The sequence below is a fragment of the Podarcis melisellensis genome (assembly GCF_964234715.1).
Source record: "Podarcis melisellensis genome assembly, chromosome: 1".
NCBI classification, from domain to species: domain Eukaryota; kingdom Metazoa; phylum Chordata; class Lepidosauria; order Squamata; family Lacertidae; genus Podarcis; species Podarcis melisellensis.
The window spans coordinates 61,100,808-61,127,804 of NC_138528.1; the positions used below are offsets into that span (position 1 = coordinate 61,100,808).

Consider the following 26,997-nt stretch of genomic DNA (forward strand, 5'->3'; position numbering starts at 1 on the left):
TTGCTGCTGCCGCGCCACCACCACACAATTTCTGTTCTCATCCTGAATCAAAGTTCTTAACCCGAGATACTATTTCTGGGCTACCGGAGTCTGTAACCTGAAACGTCTGTAACCTTTTCTTTTTTCTTTTTATTTTCTTTCATTCTTAGTTTCGTGTTTTAATCTGTAAGATTTGGAATTGTTTCTTTCTTGTTTTGGCATATTGTTATATTTTGTTGTTAATATTAATAAATATTTAAAAAGAATAAAGCATAATAAAAAATAATGCAAGGGTGTTACAATCTGATGCAAAAGGTGTTGTGAGTGAGAAGCTATCTGAACAGCTGAAAATTAGCTTATTCGGTGAAAAAACCCTGAAATGACATACCAATGTCAAAGAAAGGTCACTATCCAGAAGCATCATGATTAGAGAGCACCGTAGCAGTATTAGGCAGTGAAGAGATAATGAAAGACACGGAAGATTATAATAATACAAAGAAGAGAAATGGTAAGTAGTTTATAATGAAAAGGGAACTATATAGATTGAAGCAGAGAGAGAAAATAGGAAGCATAGACTGGAACAGGAATGTATCATTTATTCCAGCACAAAATTTGGAGAGCAACACAGAAAAATAATGAGTTTGGCTTGCTATTCTGTTTCAAGCAAACTGGATGTTTAATTCTTCTTTTATATATTATCTTTTACTGAAAGCTGTGCAAACACAAATAGATTTTAGTTTCATCAGCAAGCCCATGCATAAGTTAAGTGGACTGCAAACGGCTTTACTTAATTCTTAAGTTTCTGAAATTTGAAACGTGATTTTTGGTCAAGCATGAAAAGGTCTCACCTGTAAATCTCTCTAATTTGTGAAAGTATTGCTGGAATGCGGAACCCTGCATATGCTGCACACACAGTCCTGAAATATGAAAGTCATCAGCAGGCTTCAGAAATGCAAAGACAAATTGGATAAGGGGCTGGAGTGCTTTCCAAAATGATTCACCCCTGAGTGCTCAGTTATACAAGCAGACTGCTAACTAGGTTTTTATTTGACTTGTGAATGGTGTGCTCTTTATAATTAGGATGTAAATTGTAATTAGATATCCATTATTAGTAATTGCATATCTTACTGTTACAACGAGATTTAAATAAATTATATTAGAAACAAAATGCCACAATAACTTAAGCTCAGTAGCAATTAATTCATACGATAGCTAACAATCTGTGTATTTCCAATGGGCAAATTTGGAAGTATTTACTCCACACATGTGGTCGATAATAGCCCTTTTTTATAGGCTTCATCTTTGCTGACTGGGGGATACATCAAAATAATTTGCAAACTGATGTGGAAATGTGGAGAAATGAACACAAAAGTGGAAAAATGAGAATCTGAGAGTAACCAGAATTGACAGATTTAACCATTAGTTGCACCCAAACTTTCACTGCATGAAGGCTTCACACATGCAGTAAGACTTCCCCTTTCCTCCCTTTCCTTTGTAACCCTGTCACTTTCAAAATCTTCTCCAGGGTGTTGGGGAACACCGTGGAGCAGATTTTGTGGGGCTTCAACTCCTGCAAGGGACGCGGGTGGCACTGTGGGTTAAACCACAGAGCCTAGGACTTGCCGATCAGAAGGTTGGCGGTTCGAATCCCCGTGATGGGGTGAGCTCCCGTCGCTCGGTCCCTGATCCTGCCAACCTAGCAGTTCGAAAACATGAAGTGCAAGTAGATAAATAGGTACCGCTCTGGCGGGAAGGTAAACGGTGTTTCCGTGCGGTGCTCTGGTTCACCAGAAGCTGGCCACATGACCCGGAAGCTGTACACCGGCTCCCTCGGCCAATAAAGCGAGATGAGTGCTGCAACCCCAGAGTCGGTCACGACTGGACCTAATGGTCAAGGGTCCCTTTACCTTTACCTTTTAACTCATGCAAGGTGCTTCTAGCATTTAGCATCTCCCACTAAGCTCTATCCTAAGCTCTATCCCTGTCCCTCGGCCCTAAAGAGTTGCTTTTCAGGGATGCTCAGAGGCAGGAGAGTTCTCTTTCAAGAGCGTCAAACAGTCCTTCAGATCCAACAGATAGCAAATAATAGTTGTGCTGCTGAATGTTTTGAAATAGATTTCTGATTTCCAGGTAGTAATTGTTTACAACAGTTATTTGAAAGAAGGCAGAGACGAATCCAACAGATAAATATCCCTGCAGTATTTTTTCACAGTCTTTTATCTTTCTTGTCATCTAGCAAAGAGCTCCTGAAGACAAAGAGACTCTTCGGGTTTCCTCAAGAAATGAAGATAATAATCAAAGCACTTCGGAATGCAACTCACAAGATGTAAGTTTAATCCATTCAGAAGTCAAGACTTAATGTGCACTGTGTGCAGACTTTAGAGGAGATGCATATTTATTTGGTTGTAATGATCAGAATATGATATATAGCATTATATTAGGGGGAATAAGGTTGTTTTATATTCAGGTGCTGCAAAGGAGATGCCTTTTGATGTAAGAGTCTACTCTCCCTGGTTTTGCTTGAGAGATTAATTAACAGGATTGCAAAGCTTTCAAAAAGGAATGTTAGAAATGTGATTTAATCATCGACTGCTTGTAATCCACCTGGTTTATTCACTAATGAATTTACCACACCAAATCAGTTTATTTTCCATAGGGATGCACATTCTGCTTGCATTGTCACTAGGCATTGCTGGTACAAATAGGAAGTCACTGTGAAGTGTAGCAAATCTTGACTAGCCTGATGCCTTGTTATTTATGCCTAGTGGCAGGGATTCAAAATGGAGAAGTGGTTCGTGTGTCAGACTAGAGGGTGGAAGTGGGAGAGAGCCACAGGTTCAAATCCCCACACAGCCATGAAGCTCATTGGGTTACGGTGCACCATTCACTATCTTTCAACCAGCATTCCTTACAGGGTGGTTGTGAGGATGAAATGGCAGAAGGAGAACTAGATACACTGCCTTGAGCTGCATGGAAGAAAGATGGGGTATCAGTAGCATAAATAAATAGTGCAAGGGTGTGCTTGGATGTGTGTCACATAGAATGGGTTGGTATGCTTTGTGAAAATAGGGAATTCATTGTATGAAGTAAGCAGCTGAATTCTCCCCTCACATGGAGATGTGGTTAACGATAATGTGCTGCTGGTAGATTAGTAATTATATAACTGCCCCATTAGAAAGGAAGCCTGTCAGAGATTTTTTTTTTGTTTTGGTAAAATAAAATAAAATGGCCTAAAAAGCATGCTGCAACATCCGTTCCTCTGGAATGTTCACAATCTGAAATCTGGAATATTTGTACTACCTTGACATTGGGTAGGCTGTGCTTCCTTTTGACTATCTGTTAGATTGTCTGAAAAGCACTGGAAACACAGAATAGTTAAGAATTTAGAGAAGCACTTGTTAACTATTCAGCAATTAGTGCTATAGAATCATATGAACAGTACTTCTGAGTTGCCTATTTAATCAGCAAAACAATTCTGAAGTGGTGGAAGAATAAAATTGTGCATCACTAAGCAGGTGATGCGTTGGGTGAAGGCAGGGAACGTCATTACTTTGATAAGCTGGGCTGCGTTTCCTGACTTGAACGCAATCAAAACCTTAACTGTTCTCCTCCTGTTCTTTAATCCTCTGCTATTCTCGTCTCATTATAAATAAAGTAACGGAAATTCAGTAACACATTCAAGACTGAATAATAGGATTAGGTTCTGAGTAGTTAGATCTGAAGATAAATTACTACTCGGTAGGAGCAAGTGTGAATTTCTCAGGGCTAGCATTTCTCATTAAGCTTCTGCTTCCAATAATGATCCATAAGAAACTGTACAAAAGAGGTGAAAGAAGCCATATGTAATTAATGAGCCCAAACCATATTAAATGTCGGTACTCTGTGGAAAATGTATGATTCTTTGTCTGATTACACTAGTTGCCAAACAGGAAAATAGTTTAGCACCAGTGTATTTTCTTCCTCTGTTGAATTCATTCAAAATCTGAAAGTTGAGCATCGGATTTTGTCAATGTCAGCAAATTTTAAAGTGTATTTCTTAAATACCTACCTCCATTATCTCGCCATTGCCAGTTTCATTGGCTTCCATCTGCTGGAAAGGCAACCCTCTCTACTGATGGAGCCTCCTGATGTGATTTTGAACCTTCATCCTCCAGAGTTATCCATCAGTATTGAATACTCCTCACTGCCGAAATTCATTTTCTTAACATGAGGAAGGCAATGATGGTTGTAATGGACATACAACTTATGAGAGTTATGACTTGAAATGCCCTGGTTGGTCCCCACCCACCCCCGTTTTTAGTAAATATTGGTGGAGATTATCATTGGGACTGTAGTATGAGCACAGTTCCAATGAAAAAGCCAGCTCACATCCCTAGGAGGCAAATTCTGATAGATACCTCTGGAACCTTGTCTTCCAGGGTTACTAGACACCATGGAGAACACTTTTCATTGGAACTATATCAAGGGAGGAAAAAATTCCTCCCATGCATTCCAAGCTTGATTAAAATCCCCTCCGCTACAACATCAACTGAATGAAGGACTGGACCCTGATTAAAATCAAGACACGAGGCTTTGACCAGCAAGGCTCTCGGAGAAAATGAGTAAACCACACCCTTCACCAGGCCATTTTATTAGCAAGAAACTCTTTTACACAGTGCTCGTAAGAACCAACCATACCGTATTTTTCACCCTATAGGACGCACCGGCCCATAGGACGCACCTATATTTGGGGGGGGGAATAAAGGGGGGGAAATATTTTTTTCCCCCAGGCACGGAGCTGGGGCGGGGGAAGCCCAAGCTTCCCCCTCCCCCAGCCCCCAGAATGGGACCCAGAATGATGCCGAAGCTGTGCGCAGCTTTGGCATCGCTCTGGGAGCTTGCGGGGCTGGGGGAGGGGGAAGCCCTCTGCCAGCCTCCAAACCAAGTTGGGAGACAGCAGGATGGCGCACTGCGCCTCCCCGCTGTCCCCCGAGTTTGCGGGTCTGGCGACGGGGAGGAGCAGGCTTCTCTCCCCCCGCCAGCTTTCTAACCAAGTTGGGGGACAGCGGGATGGCAGCGTTCCGCCTCCCTGCTGTCCCCTGAGCTTGTGGGGCTGGCGGTGGGGCTCTCCTGCAGCCTGGAGAGCGAGAGGGATCAGTGCGCACCAACCCCTCTCTCTCTCTCCAGGCTTCAGCGAAAGCCTGCATTCACTCCATAGGGCGCACAAACATTTCCCCTTCATTTTTGGAGGGGAAAAAGTGTGTCCTATAGGGCGAAAAATACGGTATTTCCTCTGAGCATTTCATCAAACCCCACGTGGGGAAAAGTTACACTACAACACTCATTAGCATGCATATATTTGGGGGTAAGTATGTTGAGAACTACAAAGGGGTAGTAAATAACTTGAGAAGTACAAAGGAGTGGTAAATAAGTTGAGAACTACAAAGGGGTGCATCTGGCAACCCCAGAGGTGAGAAAGAGACATGATAAGAAGGATGGCCAGAAAGACCAGATCACTACCACCTTCATTTGAGATCTGTTTCCTGGCTCCAAGATTAACATTTTAAGATTATATATAAGAAAACTGCATCAAAGTAACTTGCCTACTATCTTTATGGCACAGGATGCCTGCCTGGCAAAGCAACTGCTGCATACGTGACATGTGGGCAAGAGAGAAATGGAACGGGGATGCAGGGGTGTAGATTGATCAAGAATCATATCAAAATAGTTTAAACCCAGTCAACGCAATGCTTTCATTGCTGACACCTTTGGCTTACTCTATATTTGTTAGAATTCCTCATAGCAATCCCACCTGATCACTACAAAAAGATAACTACAGGGCAACTGACTTTTGGGTTTGGTGGGTGTGCATCAGTAAACAAGGGGAATTAAGACTAAGAGAGCTGAGTGGGGGGTGCTCGTGTAATCTCACTGTATACAAGTTGTACAAGTGACAATAAAGTATTTTTTAAAAAAATAACACAACCTATCGTATTGGCCCGAATATAAGTCACACCCAAATATAAGCTACACCTTTAAAATTCAAGGGGGGGGGGGAGAGAAAAAGACAATACCTGAATATAAGCCCTTACTAACCCCAGGTAACCAAACAAACATGCTGTTATTATGAATTCAATTCATTAAATGATAGCACCATTCATGGAAAATAAAGCAATCACAGTCTAGCATAAATCAATTTGCTGATGCAATATATGCACAGGAATGTGATGCATAACTTTAATCATTGTTAGTACCACCAAGAATCAGAATTGAGCATTTTATAAAACAATTTGCTTTGTTTTCAATTGTTTACATTCATCATCCTATGTCAGATTTCCAGCTCTTTGCCCTTGGTCATCTTTTCTTAAAAGAAAAAAAAGGGGATAACAGTTTTATTTATTTCCACCATACTTCTGAACTAAACAAATCCTTTTAAAAATCATTAATCATTTGGTGGCAGAGGACGCTGAGCAATGGACCATATCATGTACATATTTCTCAGCAACCATGGCATTTAAGCTTCATAATTTGATCACTCACCTTTGGCTATTTTACTCTGTAGAGTTTATTTAGAGGAGAAAATTGGATGTTGACAAAATCTTATTTGACATTGACCAACTTTTTGGCCTAAACTTCAGTTGTTCCCTGTTTCCCTTAAAGGGTCAATAAGGGTTAAAACACAGGGACGCACTACCAGTGGCGTACCGTGGGGGTGCAGGGGGGGCCGGCCGCACTGGGCGCAACATCTGGGGGGGGCGTGCTCGCACTCGCAGCTCTCTGCCCCTACCTGGCTCCACGGGTTAGGGGGCGCAAATTACTTGCCTTGCCCCGGGTGCTGACAACCCACGCTACGCCACTGCGCACTGCTTCATCCCAAGAGAGTTAGCAATATGACTAATGAAGGTGCAGGAGTGCGTTCACAAAGTAGGTGGTTTAGTGGTTCTAACTTCTAAGATACTTCTAACTTCTAAGCTTGCTGAATCAACATCCATCTCATATAATACAGCAAAGACTTTCAGGCACGTGCCAATTCCCTTCAAGAACTTTACAAATCTTAAAATATTGGGGTTAATCTGTTACTAGGTATGAGTTGGTGCGGGGGGGGGGGGGAATCAAACCATATCAACATGAACCTTATTGGAGCACACCAGACTGCTCCTTGCTTTTAAAATGGTGCTCCTTACATCACTTTCATCCCCCAGTCGCAACATATAACAATTCTTTAGCACTTTGTGCAGGGTGAAGACATGGTTACATTTGAAAATGAATGAAGATTGATGGTCTGGCTAGTGTTTCTTTTTCACATAGATTGGTCAATGAGCAATTTTTGTTGTTGCACATCTTCCATAGGAGTAAGCACCTGTATGAGTAACTTCTAGGTGGCATGAGAAGATTGTAAATAAGCCCTATTCTGGTTTTTCATTTTTCTTTCAAGTTGGAAAAAATACATTCCCAGCTTCTAATGAGCCTATGGAATCCTTATAATTTAGACCTGCTCCATTTTCATCGACCATAATAAACAAGTTGCATGAGACCAGGCAGGTCTGCAGTGTGCCGTTTTCTTAAGCAGAGTCTTGCTTCATTGATTTAGCTGAATACCTTTGTAGTCCCATTGTTGCCGTTTGCATATCCACTTGCATAACTTAATAGCCAAGAGACATGCTGAATTTTACTATTTTATTTTTTCCTCCCAAATTCTTTTAATGAAGATGCATACTTGACTGAGCCACTTTCATAATTTATGCTCCCAGCTGGGTACTTCCCTAGCTTTGCTGTATAATTCACTGGCTGAGCTACCTACTGGAACTTGCTGAATTTCTACATACTTTACTGATCAAGCTGCATATTTCATCACTTGAGTTTCCGCATCCAGGTACTTTTTCTGATCAAACAGCATGCTAAACTGATCAAGAAGGAGTAATGTGTTAAGGCAGGAGCCATGCCTCTGATTGTCCTAGGTAGTTTAATATCTCACTTCACAATTTCCTCACATCTTTCACTTTCTAGTGGCTGTATAAAGAGAATGATCATTGCATCATAAGCATACATATTTCATTTGGAAATGTAGAAATAAATAAACTTACTTTTCCTTAACAGTCACTTGGTAGTTATAAACTGTCAACATCATTGGGTTTTGAATACCTAAGCTTTCCTTTTACTGACATTTGATTCAGTAAACAACAACAACAACAAAATGTAAGCATTAGTCAAGACAGTGTTGTTCCCCCGTATTAAAAATGCAAGTAAGGACCAAGCTGACATTTCAATAAAGCATGGCTAATAGAACTTTTACTTGCCTGCCCACAATCCATGGCATTTACTAACAGGGTTCAGGGAGAAGAAGATGTTACAAAGGGGAAGCAGGAAGCAGAGATACATTTAATGAAATAGATCATTTCTCCACCCCCGCCCCTTCCCCCACAAGGATAAATTCTAATTATTATGTTGTATTTCATAGATACAAAAGAGAGCTCTACAGTGCAGAGTCTACACAGAAATGACTTAAAGGATCGTGACATTATAAAGATGCAACACCAATTAGCTCCATTTATCAAGCATCTGTAATCTTGTCTGCTCAAGCTGCCCTTGGCCTTGCAAAGCTCCATATTACAGATATTTTAAAACTTGATTAATTAAAATCTGAGTTTGGGGAAAGTTAGCTATCTGTAAAATGGCCAGTTTGATAATATGACTTTGTTAATTTGAGGTCCAATTATTTAGTTCTGGTCATATTTCTTCCATAAGTGAAACATACATGCAGTGTATAAGCTTCCTGTTACTTCATTGCCAGAACTAGCCTTTTGAAAACCAGTATTGCTGAGGGTACAGAGAAAAAGGATTTTGATATTTGATCTGCTGCTGGTCCTCTGTAATTTAGAACTCTGATGAATGCTACCTTAATTGCATGTTTTGGTGTTTTATATGGGGGTGGAGGGATAGAGGGGTGGATAGTTTTTAAAAATTCAGTCTACAAAGAAGTAGATTAGCTGGTTCTTCATTTCAACCAGAGACTTTAATCAAGCCATAAAAGAGAGGAAGAAAACAGAGAGAGGAAAACAGAGGGGGGAAATGGGACTGCTCCTGAACAAAGTCTGCTCATCCTAACTTAGGATTCAGCTATACAGCTGCAAATAAGACGTTTTAAGTGTGTTTTAAATGCAATATACAATGTGATACTAGATGGCGATGGCGAGCCTTATGGAAAATTCAATGTAGTTTTAAAAATGCTTTTTAAAAAAGCATTTTCAGAACGATTTTTATATGTGTGTCGATTCCACCCTAATTTGCATAAGTATGCAGAAAGTCTTTTTAACATGATTGGGACAGAATTATTTATTTATTTATTTATTTATCACTTTTCCTTTACAAAAGTAATTCATAGGACTTACACCAAAAAACAAGCATATATCTTAAAACCAGCATAAAACAAAATGAAGATGAATCTAAAAATGATGAACTCCACTTTCTAATTAGGCTATAAATGGACATTTTGCGTGCAATAAAAATACAAAGGGAGTATATTCAATCTATAGACATGCAACTATTATGGCACAATATGACAAAGAGTATTTGGAAATGTTTTGCCATAAAATATGCATTTTAAATTCTCACGTTTCTTTCAGGGGAGGAGAATAATTTCATTATACAGGAGAATGTGGCCTCTGTTAGCATAAGCAGCCACTCCCCCCCCCCTTTAAGGTGAACTTTAGGAAAAACAAAATTGCTGCCTCGATGAAAAAGGAAAGGGCTGTGGCCTTGGTGATATTAAATTCATTTGTGCTGTCACTAATCTATCTCATACTGTAACCCAGAGATGTAACTTCTTTTTTAAACTCTTGAGGGAAGGAATGGCTTGTTTTCAGATTACTTCATTTTTTATTTTTTATTTTGGTTTTAAATTATCCTAGTTAAATGCCTTAATATTGCATACAATGGAGTGTTGTTGCTTCTTCCTACTGTGCAATATAACTCAATACCTTGGTTCTTAAAATAACAGAATTCCTCCCTTCTCAAGAGCAGCCATTCCAAAGATAATTTCATGTCAGCAATTGCACCTCCACTGAATTGTATCCTCCTTGCTTAATACAATGGCCTCTCGGGTATACAGACTCATCCATCTTTGCTATCCTCTCGGCCCTAACTCCCACATACTTTATTTGTCTGTCACTCCACGTAGAGCTAATAAGAACAGCCACATGAAAATATATCACCCCATTTTCAACATTGACTCTGAAACATTTGTTGAGCAACTTGGACTTGCAGGTAGATATTAAGTAAGAGAAGCAAGATGATTATCCAGAGATCATGGCCTTAATCTTCCAAGCAGTGTTATGGAATTTCATTTCATACCATGCTATAGAGATTGAAAGTCCACATTGAAATTCTGTGACAGAAAAAGCACAAACTCACCCTATAAATCCCAAAGAGTGCACATAGGCAAGAAGAGTTTAAACGAACTTTTGCAGCTATATTTTCTTCAAGCCTGGATGCCCTTATGAAAGAGATGAAGCCTGATGGAGGATCATTACTTTCACAAAGGGTTATCTTATAAGAGACACAGAGCTATTGCTGTTACTCCATTTTTTCTTTTCTTTATAACATCAAACACATACAGCGGTACCTCGGGTTAAGTACTTAATTCGTTCCGGAGGTCCGTACTTAACCTGAAACTGTTCTTAACCTGAAGCACCACTTTAGCTAATGGGGTCTCCCGCTGCTGCCGCGCCACCGGAGCACAATTTCTGTTCTCATCCTGAAGCGAAGTTCTTAACCTGAAGCACTATTTCTGGGTTAGCGGGGTCTGTAACCTGAAGCGTATGTAACCTGAAGCGTATGTAACCTGAAGCATATGTAACCTGAGGTACCACTGTATGGTGCATGGTGTGACTTCAGCACCTTTTGGCTGCCCAGCAACCAGAGAGGTTGTTGGGGAGCTGCCCCTCATGTTGTTGTCCAACCACATTCTGTTTGTATTAGACATTACAAGAAGAGAGCCAGTGCTGGATTTACGTATAAGCTAAACAAGCTATAGCTTAGGGTCCCATTCTCTTGGGGCCCCCCAAAAAAATTAAAGGAAAATTAAAGGATGTGCATTTCCAAAATATAAGATAAAAAACAAATAAAACAAAACCTACATACAGCAACTGTGTTTTGTGTTGTGTAGGCTCCTATGATGTAAGTAATGGGCCCCGCCTGCTAGCCTGCTCCCTAAAATATCACTGGTTTGCTCATTTCTATATATAGGGTGCCTACATTGTGCATGTGCAAATGGCTTTAGATACCTATTAGGTCCATAAATTACCATATATTCAACACAAAAAAACAGCGACAATTTGTTGTTGACAAAGGACAGCTGGACATATGAAGGGCCCCATTACCTTCAGTAGCTGGAGAGTAGCAGGCCCTGGAGAGAGGCCCTGGAGAGAGTAATGGGATATGGAGTCACTGTAGCTCCATGTCATTTTTTTACACCAGACCTAATAAATTAAGGCCCTTTAAAAATGTTTACTCATGCCTTCACCTGGTGCACAAGGAAGAAATGTGCCGAGGCCAAGTAAACACATCCCATTGTTGGCATGCGGTTACATCCCAATAACCCCACCTCCTTGTGTTTCCACACACAGCCCTCACATCTTCAGAAAGAAATTCTTTGCACATGCATGGCATCAAGGGCATAGCTGCTCACCACATCCTTTTCCCTTCACACAACAGGGAAACACATGAGTGGAATGCATCTTCTGCCTTTTCCTCACGAAAGCAAGATGAGATATTGTGTTTGAATGAAATTGTCATTCTGTGTTCTGGTATTGCCCTGATTCAGTACATTTTCATTTTCTAAAAAATTGAATAAATAAATCATCATTTTCATTCAACTGAAAGTCTGTCTCTACATGGGAAATTGTGGCAAAAAGCCTTTATCATAAGAACGTAGGAATCTATCAGACACTAAGTCAGACTATTGGTCCATCTACCTCAGTAGAGTCTACACTAGTGGTTCTCAAACGTTTTTCAGAATAAAAATTTGCACACGCCACAGCAAAAAAAATATTGATCGATAAGAAATGAACTGGATTTTTTTTAAAAAAACTATTCCTAGCAGTGTTCAATTTACATCATGCAACACAACTACTTTATAATATAATCACGGGACATGCAGAAAGTGTAAAACAATGCAGCTACACAAGAACATGAATCATTCCCAAAATATAACTGTAAACGAGCCTCTTATATGTATCTTAAGTATGTATACAAACTCACTGAGAGGTGTGAGCTTGCTTTTGCTGGGTAATATCATTTATATTAGGACTAATTTGAAACAAACTCTCACCTCCTCATCAACTCAAAGAAGCCTTTGAAAATCCCTGTTCACAACAATACTGTGTTTGTAAATTTGGTATTGGGGTGATACTTACCAGCTGCAGTTCAGCACCAGTAGTGCAATGCCCTATCTTTATTGAATATGTAGTTCTGTGTTCTTTCTTTCAGAGAAGCATTGCAATGCTGCTGCCTGAAGCTTTTTCTGCATGTTTGAAGCAGGGTTTTATGGTGTGCTGGTTTCTATACACACAGGGAAGTGAGTACACAGTCCAGCAAAAGAGAGAGAGAGAAATTTATAAGATGACCTAAAATGCCAGCACATTAAATATGGGTGAGGCCTTGAGGCAATGTCATTTGTATAATCACCTTGTAATAAGTCCATATTCATTATATTACAGCTACTACATTCATGGAATAGACCCTTTTAGATTCCCAAAATCTATTTTTTTTAATAATACAGAGACACATTTATGAGTCCTTTTGTTTTGTTCAGGTGTTCCAGCAATAGAGCTGCCCTCCAAAAGTAATGAATAATACCTTAGTAAAATTGTCTTTCAAAGTCCCCTTGTTTGGCCTTGGAAATGTATAGCCTGATTGTTCTGTTAAATCACTTTCCTGATACTACACAGTAGCAATTATCAGTAGCCTGTAAGATGCTTACCTTATTCATTCTCTGAATTGCTATAATATACACCCACACCTAGTAAAATGCTGCAGTATAACTGTTGGAATTAAATAATCATGCAGCTTTGACTTAATTTGTGCTAATTCTTGGTATTTGGCTAAACGCTGACCGGCAGTTACTTCATTATCTGTTGAACATATTTCTTGAACTATAATAAAACCATGTTTTGACTCTGCTGTCACAGCAAATGAATCTCATGGGGTGTCCAGATCACTGTCTAGTCCTGTTGTGTTGGATGAGTTTCAGTTACTAAGGCTCATGGATGTGGATGAGGTGGATTGATTAGGTAAATCACATATGCTCTGGACTCTTGCCCCTCTTGGCTGATAAAACTAGCAAGGAGGGGACAAGTGGCTGTGCCAGGAAGGTGACCAATGCCTCCTTGCGAGAGTGGGTGGCCTTGCCTGCTTCATTGAACGAGGCAGTGGTAATATCACTCCACAATAAACCCTCTCTGGATTTGGAATATCTAAGTAACTACTGTACTGGCCAGTTGCTAATATCCCCTTCTTGGGCATGGTTAAAAGTAATGACATTCTAGGGTATGTACAGAGGGTGACACTCAATGGCATCATTTCGCTTATGCAAGTGGACTTCCATTTAGCCCGCTGTGATTGCCCAAAATCAAAGTAGATGTGATATTGGATGCGATTTTGGATGTCACTGATTATTCTAAACTGGCTAATGCAAAATGGAAGTGGGGGCGGTAGGCACCAAAAGTGGCTTAATGGGTCAGATTCAAGCCATGGGTTTTCCACAGAGTTTACAGTTTTAGCCTTGTGTTCTCAGTTATCCATGGCAAGTGAACCTAATCCATGGAATGAAACTGATCCATGCCTCTACCAGCAAATTAGGAGAAACTGCTTTATTGTACAACGGAAAGTGATAAGCTATGTCCAAGACACCTTGGAGGTCTACACTGGAAAAGGGAACTTTGAAGGGACTCCTTTGGGGGCCAACATTGATGCCGAAATCCAGCATCACCTGAGCTCTAGGAGTGCAGCTTTCTCCCTATTGAAGTGCAGAGTGTTTGAGGACTGGGACATTTGCAAGGAAACCAAAATGCTTGTTTACAAAGCTATTGTACTATCAACCTTACTATATGCTTGTGAAACATAGACCACTTATAAACGCCATCTCCAGCCCCTTGAAAGATTCCATCAACGGTGTCTAATTTACACATCACTTGGGAAGACAGGCGAACTAATATCAGTGTACTGGAAGAAGCAAAGATCACCAGTGTTGAAGCAATGATTCTTCAATATCAATTTTGTTGGACTAGTCATGCTGTGCAGATGCCTGATGATAATCTTCCAAAGCAACTACTCTATTCCGAACTTAAAAATGCAAAGTGTAATGCTGATGGTCAACAAAAGAGGTTTAAAGACTGCCTCAAGGCAAATCTAAAAAAAATTAGTATAAACACTGACAACTGGGAAACACTGGCCTGCGAGCGCTCCAGTTGGAGAACAGCCTTTACCAAAAGTGTCATGGGCTTTGAAGACACTCGAACTCAGGATGCAAGGGAGAAATGTGCTAAGAGGAAGGCACGCTTGGCAAATCCACACCGTGATCAACTCCCACCTGGAAATCAATGTCCCCACTGTGGAATCAATGTGTGGATCCAGAATTGGCCTCTATAGTCACTTATGAACTCATTGTTAAAACCGTGTTTATGGAAGACACTCTTACTCGGCTACGAGTGATCGCCAAAGAAGAAGAAGAAGCTTATCTTATTTTTGTAGCCTTTGTGCACAATTCTGAATCCTGAGCTTCCAGCTCCCAGGGACATGCTGAAGTACAAAAATGGTGGCTTTTGGCCACTGGGAGGATTACCGCTGCCTTGAACATCAATAGTAAACTGTGTCAGGAAATTTTTAATCCCTTTTAACCCTATTTTACACCATCTTTCTCTGAAATTCCTCTCCCATTTTCTCTGCCTGTGGATAAGGCAATGGAATGGAGAAAGACATGTCGGTCCACCTACAACCAAAACTACCTAGATGAGGGAATGAAAGAACACAACCCAGCTGCCCTGGTTGAATATCTTGTCCACTCTTATCATTTGATTTTATGGGTTTTGAAACTTATATCCATGAAGTATCAGACCAGATGTTCTCTAAGATGGATAGATCTTGTCAATGGATGAGAGCCAGAAGGATGTCTGAGAATGGAAGGATGAGCCAAAACAACAGGAATTATTATATATGTGCAGCTTCAGCAGTAGCGACTGTGGCAGCCTAATTTGGATGAGATCAAGACCTGCTTCATAAACCTTATATCTCATCTAAGAAGAAAAATGCTTATCCATATGTGAAAGGATACATTGCTCATGGCACAGTCGATTGCACACAAGGCTGTTAGTCACTCCACTTTGGATGGAACTATCACTCCTTCACAAACTATGCAACTCTGGGTTGGCATTATATTTTGGTTTTGTCTCTGCCAATTGACACTGATGGGGTTATTGTTATTGTTCATAAGTAAAAGCAGCTGGTGTGTCTGACAGGTTGTCAATACTCTAGGCACTCATAGCAAGAGAGAGGAGGAGGAAGACATGGTGGTTTGAGAATTGTGGTACATTCAGCATAGTATCCTGTATCAACAGTAACTAGCTCCAAAGGGGCCAAGATGAGAAATCATGCTGAGAGTGGGAGGGATCCTGTTCTTTGCTTCTAACATTTTATGTAAAAAATATAGGGTTTTTTTATTACGTCCACACACAAAAATCTGTTTCCTACATTGAAACATATTTCAGTAATTGTTCCATATTTTGTAAAACACATGAACTATAATCCCTATGAAAGGTCCCTGATCTATCAGTGTAAGACAAAAAAAAACCCCTGCTATCCAAAAGAGTGGAGCACTTGCATGCAAGAAATGCAGGTGTGCAATTTGGGTTGTTTGCTTCTGTACACATTGTGACTCAACTTCTGAGTACACACGCATAGGATTCTGCTGCAAATAGACCGATGGGCTGCTTGGTGGTCCAGTCTTGAATGCTGTCTTCTATAAGAAGATGGGCTGTTGAAGTTCACAACAAGGAACTTTGGAAAACTGAAACTTTGTTTTCTCTTGAACACCCCATGTGAACAGTTGGAAGTCTTCTGTGCAGATTACTCAAGCTAAGTTGATCCTACAGTTACAAAAAAAATAAAATATTATGGGAGGCAAGACTGCAGTTTCTTTGTTCTTTTGCTTGTGTGGTGGGCAACAGCAATCTAACTGGATGGCAGACAGTTGGGTTTCATCTATGGGTCACATGCTGCCAAATCTTAGTGGGTCAAAGCAGTAGTTCAGCTGGTTCAGCATTCTGTTTCTCACAGTGGCCAACATAAAGACAAGAGCTCTCTCCTCTTGTTACTACCAACAACTAATTCTTGAACTCCAGACTTAAGAGTCTCTGTAAAGTCACTATTACTATTAGCCATTAACTCATTAACAATCACAGTGCCTGGAGACAGAGTGTCAGGTCATGTATCCACAGCAGTGACCAGAGGAGGAATGACCACTGGGAGGAGTGCAAGAAAAAAGAAATGCCATGGTGCACCTGTAGCAGCAAAACTGGATGCCTTCCTCTGCCCCAGCTGCAGTAAAACATGTCTCTCCCTTATCTGTCTCTACAGACACAGCAGGTGCTATAAATGTCCAGTGGTTTGACTTTAACCCCAAAGGCACACTCTTCCATTGTATCCCAAGACAGACAGATGCCGACAATGTTTTAACTCATCCTCCATGATTTTCTCTAAATGCCATCAAAGTTAATGGCCATTGTTTCATGTGACACTGATTTTGCAACCCAAGGAGCATTTCCCAACTTATTATAAACAGTATAATATTATAAACAGCACTATTTCAGGGCCTGCTCCCACAATCACCATTCCCCTCTCCTTTCTTATTTCCTGTTCCTCCTCCAAACTCGCCTCTCTCCCACTATTGCCACTAATATAGTTATGACCTAAGTGGGGAGTATTTAGAACATTTATATTAAGAATGCAGGAAGTATTTTTAGCATAAAATTGTCCTGTTGCATGAAATGTTACATATGTTTGAAAATATCACAAAAAATGATGATACTAGGTGTCTTGGAAGTCACTGCTTATTTATGACAACTTCTTGGTATTTTGATACACCCCAGGAACACATTCTAAATATCTTGGGGAAGTGTCATTCAGATTCAAATAATTTCCTATAGAAAGACAGAACATGAAACTGTACAAGTGAAATAGTCAGCCACCCTGCATCTCTAATACGGTTGAAGTTCCACACTGCGGTTAATTGCCAATTAACACTCTTTATCTCAGCAAGAGAAACAAGAATGTACTTTTATTAAATAACACGAATAAATGTGTGTGGATAATATTTTTTTGCAAAGAAAATAATTAAATACTCTGTTCCTCTCAGAGAGTTTTCCTGTTTATTTGCCACAGATAATTCCCATTATTTTAATTATGACATAATGATAATGCTATGAATTAGGACTCCTTTACAGGAAATAATGGGTCTGCATGTTTTCATATCTGTTCTGTAATATTTGAAGGGGAAATTCTTATTTGCATACTTGTTGAAAATGTGCTCCAGAGCACCACCCAGCTGCACCTTTCCGAGATACATTTCCAACTCTTTGCATTCAAATCTTCAAATGTTACAAAAGATATGGGGTTGATGTGCTCAGAAACTCTTGGACCATTATTTTCTGTTGTATGCTACTAGACTGAGATACAAATTATGATTGATTGGTTGAATCACGATGCCATGGTTTCCCTTTTCAGGTTGGCAAGACTTGCTTAGGAAACCAGAACAATTCCACCTCTCTTCAGCTAAAGGTGGCAGAAACAGACCCAGATATGCAGGTGCTAATCTTGTTGTCTCTATAAATACTGAGCAAATTATAAAATGTGAAGATTTGTTTTCTTCAGTTGTTTTCATTTCTGAAACATCTGCATTCCAAGAGATGTCTGAGTGCAGTAATTAATGAAAGCACTCCAAAAAATGACACCCAGGGATGATCATTTGACAGTTCTCATAGATGGCACCACACTCCAAAACAGATGTCCTTATGACCCCAAGACTGGCATTAGTGTGTTGGTGTGGATGTGGCACATAAGGAACATGTTTCCATCTGTGATGAGAGTGCCCATTTGCAAAGGATTTCTGGTCTAATGTATATCAGGAGGTTTTGACTAGCATAAAGATTACTATACAAATGACCTCACTGTTTCATTGTTAAATATACAGACTGGTCATAATAAATGATTATGTTCTAAGGAACTTAAAACAAAGCTGTTGGCAGCAGTCAGAATATCTATAGCACAAACATGGGAGACTTTACAGGGTAGATATTATGTGGTATAAAAATCCATGTATCCTGGAAAAGACAGCACATAATATAAAGATCTCCAATACTCTGGAAGATCCAGAACATTTACCGGTATATATTTTGTGTCTTGGAAATTTTTCATATTTCCTTCAACTTCAACTAACCACCAGGATGCTTTGGTGCTATCAATGCAGGCTATATGGATTTCTTATTTTATTTTTTTACCAATGCCTTCTGACCTTGCTGATGTAAAAATTAAGAGGATGGATGTATTTTCTTAGAAAGCATAAGGTTTGCTGTAGCAAAGCTGTTCCCTTCCAGCTTGAGAGCCAGTGTGGTGTAGTGGTTAAGAGCGGTAGTCTCGTAATCTGGAGAACCGGGTTCGAGTCTCCGCTCCTCCACATGCAGCTGCTGGGTGACCTTGGGCCAGTCACACTTCTGTGAAGTCTCTCAGCCCCACTCACCTCACAGAGTGCTTGTTGTGGGGGAGGAAGGGAAAGGAGATTGCTAGCCGCTTTGAGACTCCTTAAAGGGAGTGAAAGGCGGGATATCAAATCCAAACTCCTCCTCCTCTTCTTCTTCTTCTTCTTCTTCTTCTTCTTCTTCTTCTTCTTCTTCTATGAGCACTGATATTGAGAATTACACCTTCTGTTTACAAGCTATTTATTCCACAAGATTTACATACTACTTGACTGTAATGAAACTTCAAAGCTGTTTGCATCAAGGATTAAATAATACAATTATCAGTAAAAAAAAAAAGACGTTAAAAACAGCTGCAGTATATCAACATTCAAAAATAATTAAAATCAATGATAAGCTAAAACCAAATTAAAGCACGTCACCATTTTACATGTCTGGATAAGCTTACCTAAACAAAAATGTTTTTTGCAGGCTGAAGTTACACCTGAAGTTACAGGCTGAAGTCTTCCTAAACACCCTTTCTGGTGTTTGTTTTTCCTTCCCCCTTCATTTCTCCAACCCCTTACTTGCATGTCAAGGCCCCGGGTCCCACAGTTCCCTTGAATAATAAACACACAGACACAAATATTTAGGTTAATGGGAAGCAAAAGGAGGTCACCCTCCAGCCATGCCACCATTTAAACAGCAAACAGCCACGCCCCCTAGCCATTCCGATTGGTCAGGCGGGGTGTGTGACATGGCCAGGAGTCCCTATGACACGGGTGGCATCCCTCCGCCCACAGCTGGGACACTGGGAGGTCCCAGATCCCATTCCACAATACTGTCCCACATCTGACATCATGTATGGCAGGTGCACATGGGTTCCTGAAAATAGCCTTGTGGATGAAATGGGGAGGGAATGTCAGTGAGCAAGATTTCTCTCCTCTTCTCCTGGTCTGGAGTGAAACAGAAAAATCCCCCTTGCTGTTGCTGAGGCTCTGAAAGCCTTGCAAGGCAAGTGATTTGCTACCTGCCTTTCAAGGGAGCCTGGATCCTACCAAAGGAAATTTTACCACTCTCTTTTGGGGTAGGGAAATTTCACTCATTTATTTTATTGCATTTATTTATAAAAAGAAATATGTATATACTGCTGCATCATAAAAATATACCATGGTTTACAGCGATATAAAAACATAACACCAAACAATAACATCCTAAAAAGTTAAAAAACATGTTGAAATCTAAAATAAAATAAAAACAATAGACCGTTGTGGAAGTCCCTATTGTAATATTTTAACACTGATTGCGTTTTTCTCCATCTGTTAACAGAAGTCACACAGTCCTCCATGGATGAAACCAGAAATTAAAAAATCAACAGAGAGAAAAGAAAACAACCCTGAAGCATTGGCTAAAATCAAGGGAAAGACTCTGTAAACATCACCCAGCTCTCTTTAAAACGTTCTTCATTTGCTATCGTCTTCATCTTTTTAGTCCAGAGGCATGAAAATGTACCAGGTTTCTAAAGCATGCAATTTTTTCACTATTTTATGGATGTTTGTAAATTAGTCTAGAGATTTCTGAAATAGATTGATTAGTATCTTTCAGCAATAATCCAAGAGAAATGGATGTTTGAAAAAAAAATGCTTTGTAATACAGTCCAGTTTTTTGAAATATTATTCTGCCCTGATCTGTAACTTGCTTATTATAAATCACTCTGTTTTGTAAAGAAATGCTATTAAGAATTTTTATTTTATTAACCAATCCTGTTTCATAAGTATCATTATTGCATATCGAGGTTGACAAGCAACTTTGCACACACATGCACACATTCAACCCGGTAAGACGGTTTTGGCAAGGTGCCTGAAACTCAGTAGGGATGGTGCTCGTCTAACTTCTTGAGGGAGAAAGTTCCCTAGAGTTGGGAAAACCACACTGAAGCCTTGACTCCTTGCTGCTTCGGGTCCATAGGGAACCACTAGCTGTTCCTCCTGATAGTCTCAGTGATCGACTTGGAGTGAACAGGATAAGGTGGTCCTTAAGGTATCCTGGGCTTGTTATTCAGGGCTGTGTACACTAGTACAAGAATTGTATTGAAGGGGGATACTCTAGCTGAGTCTTATCCCTGAGATGCTAATTTGCCAAATGATGCTGGAGGACATTCCTTTGTCTTGCCATCCCATGAGAACCTGCACAATCATCCCTACACTTAAACTACTGTTCAAAGGATATAACAGACTACTTAAAGGTTTGGGGGCTTCTTATCTTCTTAATCAGGCAATGTAGAAAGAAGCATTTATTGTCCTTGAGTCTATTAAAAACATCTTCAAAACTTTCCAAAGGGATTATCTGTCAAAGAGAGGAATAAAGGAATATTACTGAAGGCTTGTGGGGAAAGCACGGTAGGCGGTTTGGCAGCAGGAGCAGGAGGAGAAAATTCATATTTAAAGAATGTGCTTCATTTAATATTGAAATGCCAAGATGTAGATGGGGGAGAGGGGCAGAAAGCCCATCGGAGGAGCTACCATCATGTGAAAACCACACATATTGTACAGATAACTAAAATCTGCTGAGGGGGCTCCTTGAGCCAAAGAACTGAAACCCTGAGAAAAGAGAGGCAACTGTGCCTTTTCAATGGTTGTGGCTGAAGCCTTGAAACTTGAAGAAAGGGCAAGGCCATCTTTCTGTTTCACCTACCAGGGTAATTCGAACCCATCCTCTTGGAGAATGTGTCAAACTTCTCATGGACTCATGAGGTAAATATAATTTAGTTATTCAAAATGCAGCTTGTAAATCCTACACTGCTACTACCCTTGTTAAAAAAACACACCTCCTGTGGGAATTGGTATTTATTTATATGACTGTGGCCTTCTAAGGTGATCCAACCAGCTCATCCAATGTTGCCATTGGAAACACTTGCCCAACATGGCCCTGCCATTAGCCTCTCGTTGCCACCACCAGACAGATTTTAGGAATGGGGAAAAGAAAAAGGGTGTGGAGAGTATAGCTTTTTATCAGTGGACTATATATTGTGAGGGAGCTTGAGGGAAGCAGAAAATCTAGTAAGGGTATGCAGGCCCTCTATGGGTACCCTGAATAACAAGGCAAACCAGGGAGATTTGGGTCAGACTTCCATGCTCCCGAGCCAGGCTGTGCCATTACCAATGCATGCTGAGGGAGATCCAGAAGGCTCCCAATCTTTTGAGTAGCTTGGTTTCTCCAGAAAGTTAAAACATGATCTCCCATCCCTTTTCTTTCCTGAGAAATCAAACCAAGCTCACCAGTGACATGCCCAGACCCCCCACCCTTGAGTTAAAGCTCAGGAAAGATATAGCAGCTTCTCTTATGGGGCTTTTTCATATCAAGAAGCATCAGCAGCCAGGGAGTTTGCTGAGTTGACGGGCTAGAAACCATACACTACTTTTAGCCGTCTCACAATGCTATGCTAAGCTCAGAACTCTGCACCTGCAGATATCCTAAGGGAAACCTTAAGTGCCCAAAGAATTGGGCAGGGAAATGGAAGCCTGCTTTGTAGGGGAAGAAATCTTTTGAGAAATTGTTGGGGTGTTAGGAGGAGGCACGTAGCTCTGTGAGCAGTTCAGCAGCTTTAGATCTTGTGCCTGAAGTTATGGTGCTACTTCATGTTGGTCTCCGGCAGTGCTGTTTTTCTTTTAAAAATGTTTAGGGGTACTCTCATTTTGACTCAAAAAACCCACCATTTTATAATCCAAATAAGGAAAAATAAATACAGTAAATGGACAAAAGTACAGATTCACAAAATGTTTGTTGTTGTTGTTTAGTCATTTAGTCGTGTCCGACTCTTTGTGACCCCATGGACCAGAGAATGCCAGGCACCTCTGTCCTCCACTGCCTCCCGCAGTTTGGTCAAACTCATGCTGGTAACCTCGAAAACACTATCCAACCATCTCGTCCTCTGTCGCCCCCTTCTCCTTGTGCCCTTCATCTTTCCCAACATCAGGGTCTTTTCCAGGGAGTCTTCTCTTCTCATGAGGTGGCCAAAGTACTGGAGCCTCAGCTTCACGATCTGTCCTTCCAGTGAGCACTCAGGGCTGACTTCCTTAAGAATGTATAGGTTTGATCTTCTTGCAGTCCATGGGACTCTCAAGAGTCTCCTCCAGCACCATAATTCAAAAGCATCAATTCTTCGGCGATCAGCCTTCTTTATGGTCCAGCTCTCACTTCCATACATCACTACTGGGAAAACCATAGCTTTAACTATACGAACCTTTGTTGGCAAGGTGATGTCTCTACTTCTCAAGATGCTGTCTAGGCCTGTCATTGCCCTTCTCCCAAGAAGCAGGCGTCTTTTAATTTCGTGGCTGCTGTCACCATACTTCTGCATACCCCCAGAAAAAAGCACTGGTCTCTGATAATGGCACTAGATCCCATGCCCCCAGTCACTGATCAGCAACACTTTATTATACTTTATTATACTTCCAGCAAACTACTTCACAAGCTGTTACTGCTTTTGCAACATGGTTAACTCCAAGTGACAACTCTTTAAAAGTGTATTTTCAGCCTAAAATAAAGAGTACATATTTTCTTGTTCAGCCTGAATAACTGATGAAAAAAAAGAGACAAGGGCATCTGGGGTAATTTTGTATTTTAACATCTCACGATTATTATTTTTCTCTTTGGTTGGCATAATAATTATACACATCCACACACTTTTCAAGCGCAGGCTGGCTCAGATCAGTGCTCATTGTAGAAAAGAAAAGTGTTGCATCTGGGTTTTTGTTTTTCACTGATTTCCATCTCAAATGCTTAAATTAAAAGGGGCTTTACAAACAACTTTCAGGAAAGCCAAGCAGCCAATTTTGTATGGAAAGATCACTGTATTTGAGCAGACACAATTTTCTTTTTAATTGTAAAGAAATATGAAAATAGCCTTCTGAGCATTATTCTCTGGAAATGAAGGCAGAAAAGTCCCACTTCTTGTTTAAATGTTAATGCCAGTAAAGAGACAATGAGGAATGTTAATGAAAGCATGCCAAAAAAAAAGTGAGTTTGAGAGCAGGTAGAAGGATAGCGGATCTGGAATCACTTGCGGTAAATATTGGCTAGCAGGAAAATTCAAAAGCAGCTGTATTAGATTTTGACATCCAAAAGGTACATATAATAAGAACGACCCCTCTTTCCTAGTGAGTTTCCCTTCTCTCTTCTCTCCCCTTGGATCAGCAGTAGAACATTTGTTTTGCATGTCGAAGGTCACAGGCATTCAATCCCTGACATCTCTATGTAGGGCTGGAAATGCCTCCTTGGCCAAACCCTGGAGACCTGTGGCCACTTAATGTAGACAATACTGAGCTAGATAGACCATGGGTCCAACTCAGCACAAGACAGATTCCTATGTTCCCAGTTCCCTCCCCAAGGCCCTGATGCAAGACCACCAGAATAGTGTTGTCGGCTTCAGAAACAGGGTGGGCCTGCTTCCCTTAATAAACTTCTCAGAATAAACCACCAGCACCCTAGGCTAATCTTCAGGAAAACTCTGATGGAATTTTCCAGTGTTAAACCCTTCAGGAATATACATACAGGCACTCTCCATTTCAGTGTGCAATTAAACAATTACACTTAACACACCCACCTTTTCTTCCTTGGTGGGAAGATGTGTCATTTTGTGGTTTGCTCAGGTGCCAAAGTGTCTTGGGCCAGCCCTGGAGTTCAGAACAGTTTTGGTTCTGGGGGGAAAATTCCTATAGTTGGAATATGTTCCATAGCATCATGTGCTTTCATTTCAATGATATGCCTTTTGCATTGGCTGTGCTTCTTAGATCTTGGCGTTCCAGTGAAAAACAAAGCATATCCTATGAGCCTGAAGTTTGTGCCCAACCTTGACAAAACGTTTTGAGCAAGCATGACTTTAAAAACAATTAGACGCCTATGATATGTATATAACAAACTGTATTCTGCAAAAGAAGATATTTTCATGGAACGCAGTAGTTAGATAACCAATGGAAGCATTCCCCCCACCCCGCAGGAATTGGTAAGACCTGGGGCAATGATTCATGAAAATGCATTGTAAAATACGGTGTTCACCAGTCTGAAAAGCGTTACATTAAGCTACATGAAAAGAGCGCCGCTTTGTAAAGTTTATGGTCCCTTGTACTAAAACAAGGGACGGCTTTGTACATCCTTGTGATGAATATTGCAATTTCATAGGTGCAGGCACTGAAACAAACACTAATTGCAAGTGTCTGGAATTATTTATAGCTCTCTGTTGAACAAGGTTTTGCTAAACAAAATGAATGTAAACAAGAGCTACTCTTCAGATGCATTTTCTGTGATCAGTTGGAGTTTTTTAGCTGCTACAGATGAAGCTTTCTGACAGATTCTCAGAAAAGTTCTGAAAAAAATAATTTACCTTTTTAAAGGGCCTGGTGACAGTTATGAAAAGCCTCTAAAGCTGAAATTCTATGCATTACCCAGACCTGGGAGTAAGTCTCATCAATCTCAACAGAACATACTTCTACGTAGACTAGGATTGCATTGTAAGCCTTCCTTATTTAAATTTTCACAATGAGCTTGGTTGAAGGGAGGCAGAAGAATGGGTGAGACAGGGGAGTGGGGCAGGAAGTAGGGCAATCTATTTTGAAGGCATAGTTCAGATGCTGTAAAATCATCCACATTAATGAATGTACTAGTGTCAGCCTAGCTCATGCATAGTTGCTTGCAAGAGGCTTCAAGTCATTTAGGACCAATGTGGACACTCATAATTAGATTATACAGTGTGAAAAAGAAATGCTATATTTTGTCTTTTCCCCCCAGACATCCATTCCATCTTTGAAATCCTGGTAATGTCTGGGAAAATCCAGACATAAGGCAGCCCTACCATAGAGATTTATGTATCTGTCCATTTCACCAGCAGTAGATGCTTATTTATTTATTTTCCCAAATGCTCTCACAGTTCACAAGGTTTATTATCCTAATTTAAATCACTGGGGTGTTTCAAAGCTAGAGGCACAAGTAAACAGGATGCAGCAATCTAATATAAAATAAGTCAAAAATAGACATGTCCTTTTTCTGGCTGAGGTTCCATATATTTCATAATTGGATGGCAGGCATATTTTTTTTTTAAAATGTTCCATTTTTCTGTGATGGAGTTGTAGTGATCAGTGGGGAAATTTTTTTGTCTTTCATGCGACAATGAGGGACATACTATTCTCTCTGGAAATAAGGTAGCAATGTTGTTTTAGAGGTGCACTAAAAAATACTGAATATTTTGGAAATAGGTTTAAAAGGAAACTCACAGAACAACTTACAAATCTGATCTATGAAGTACTAGGGATGGGAAGAAAATTTGAATTTGTTTGCATTTAAAGATGAATTGTATAATCTGCACCTTCTGGAACAATGAAACACAGCCATCTTGTGAAATCTGCACTTCTCCAAAATTCTCCAAAATTTGCAATAATAGTAATGTATACAAAAATCCATATACTGGGGTAAAGTGTCAATGACAATCTGTGAAAATAGCATACAAAAATGTCTTGTATGAGAAATTTGCTGTGCAGAAAAATATGTTTATTAGGCAAAATAGCATATAAAATGTGCATAGTACATTAGGATAAATTTGCACTAAAACACTGATGAATTTTCATGGTGGATTTTTATTTTTATTTTTTAAAAAAGATGTGGAAATGCAGAGGATGCAGAAAACTGGGAGGGGATGAAATTTTAGATTGGAAAAATGAGAAACTGAAACTGACACATTTGCAAATCCTTATGAAACACAAGATGTGGTACTCCACTGTGCTTTTATAAGTATTATCCAATCCTTTAGTTTCCCATGAAATTCCTCCTGTACTTTGTTAAAGAACCTCCAAACTTAAATTGGATTTTGCATTGGGTGGAATTCAAGAGCAACCTAGCAATGCACGAAAATCCTGCTCTGCTTCTTTAGAAATTTTACCATACTTGTTAAAGCTTCCTTTAGGTGGCTCTAGTCCTTTTTTCTTCTTTTTTTTAAGAGCCTGGTAAAATCTTTCCAATTCATTAGAATACATAAGGATTAAAAAGAATAAAAGTTGAAAAGCAATAGGAAAGTGCCAGGACAGCTTCATTTCAACAACAGTATTCTAAATATCGGCTCAGGAAGTGGTCAGTTGCATTGAGCCGACAGCTCCCCTTTGCCCAAAGTACCAAGAAAAAGGCTTTGCTTCCTTCTTTTTCTGCTGCGTCTCCTCCCAAGAAAGAAAGATGGACTTAAGGCAGCTGGAATCAGAGCAGAACTCCAATCATTGCAAAGCTTGGATCATTGAAGCAGCTTGACTTTCAGATTAAAACAGGCATAGGCAAA

General features: G+C 40.1%; 1 protein-coding gene across 4 annotated transcripts in view; it reads left to right on the forward strand.

Moving 5' to 3' along the window:
* The window catches only part of LUZP2 (leucine zipper protein 2), a 346,182-nt gene extending 325,741 nt beyond the window's left edge, over positions 1-20,441 (forward strand). For all 4 annotated transcript variants that reach the window (XM_081882905.1, XM_081882903.1, XM_081882904.1 and 1 more), the window contains 3 exons: positions 2,216-2,305; positions 17,734-17,814; positions 20,010-20,441. In XM_081882905.1, coding sequence (XP_081739031.1) covers positions 2,216-2,305; positions 17,734-17,814; positions 20,010-20,114 — 276 coding nt within the window. In that variant the 3' untranslated portion in view covers positions 20,115-20,441. The remainder of the gene's footprint in view (positions 1-2,215; positions 2,306-17,733; positions 17,815-20,009) is intronic.
* Positions 20,442-26,997: the final 6,556 nt, after the last annotated feature.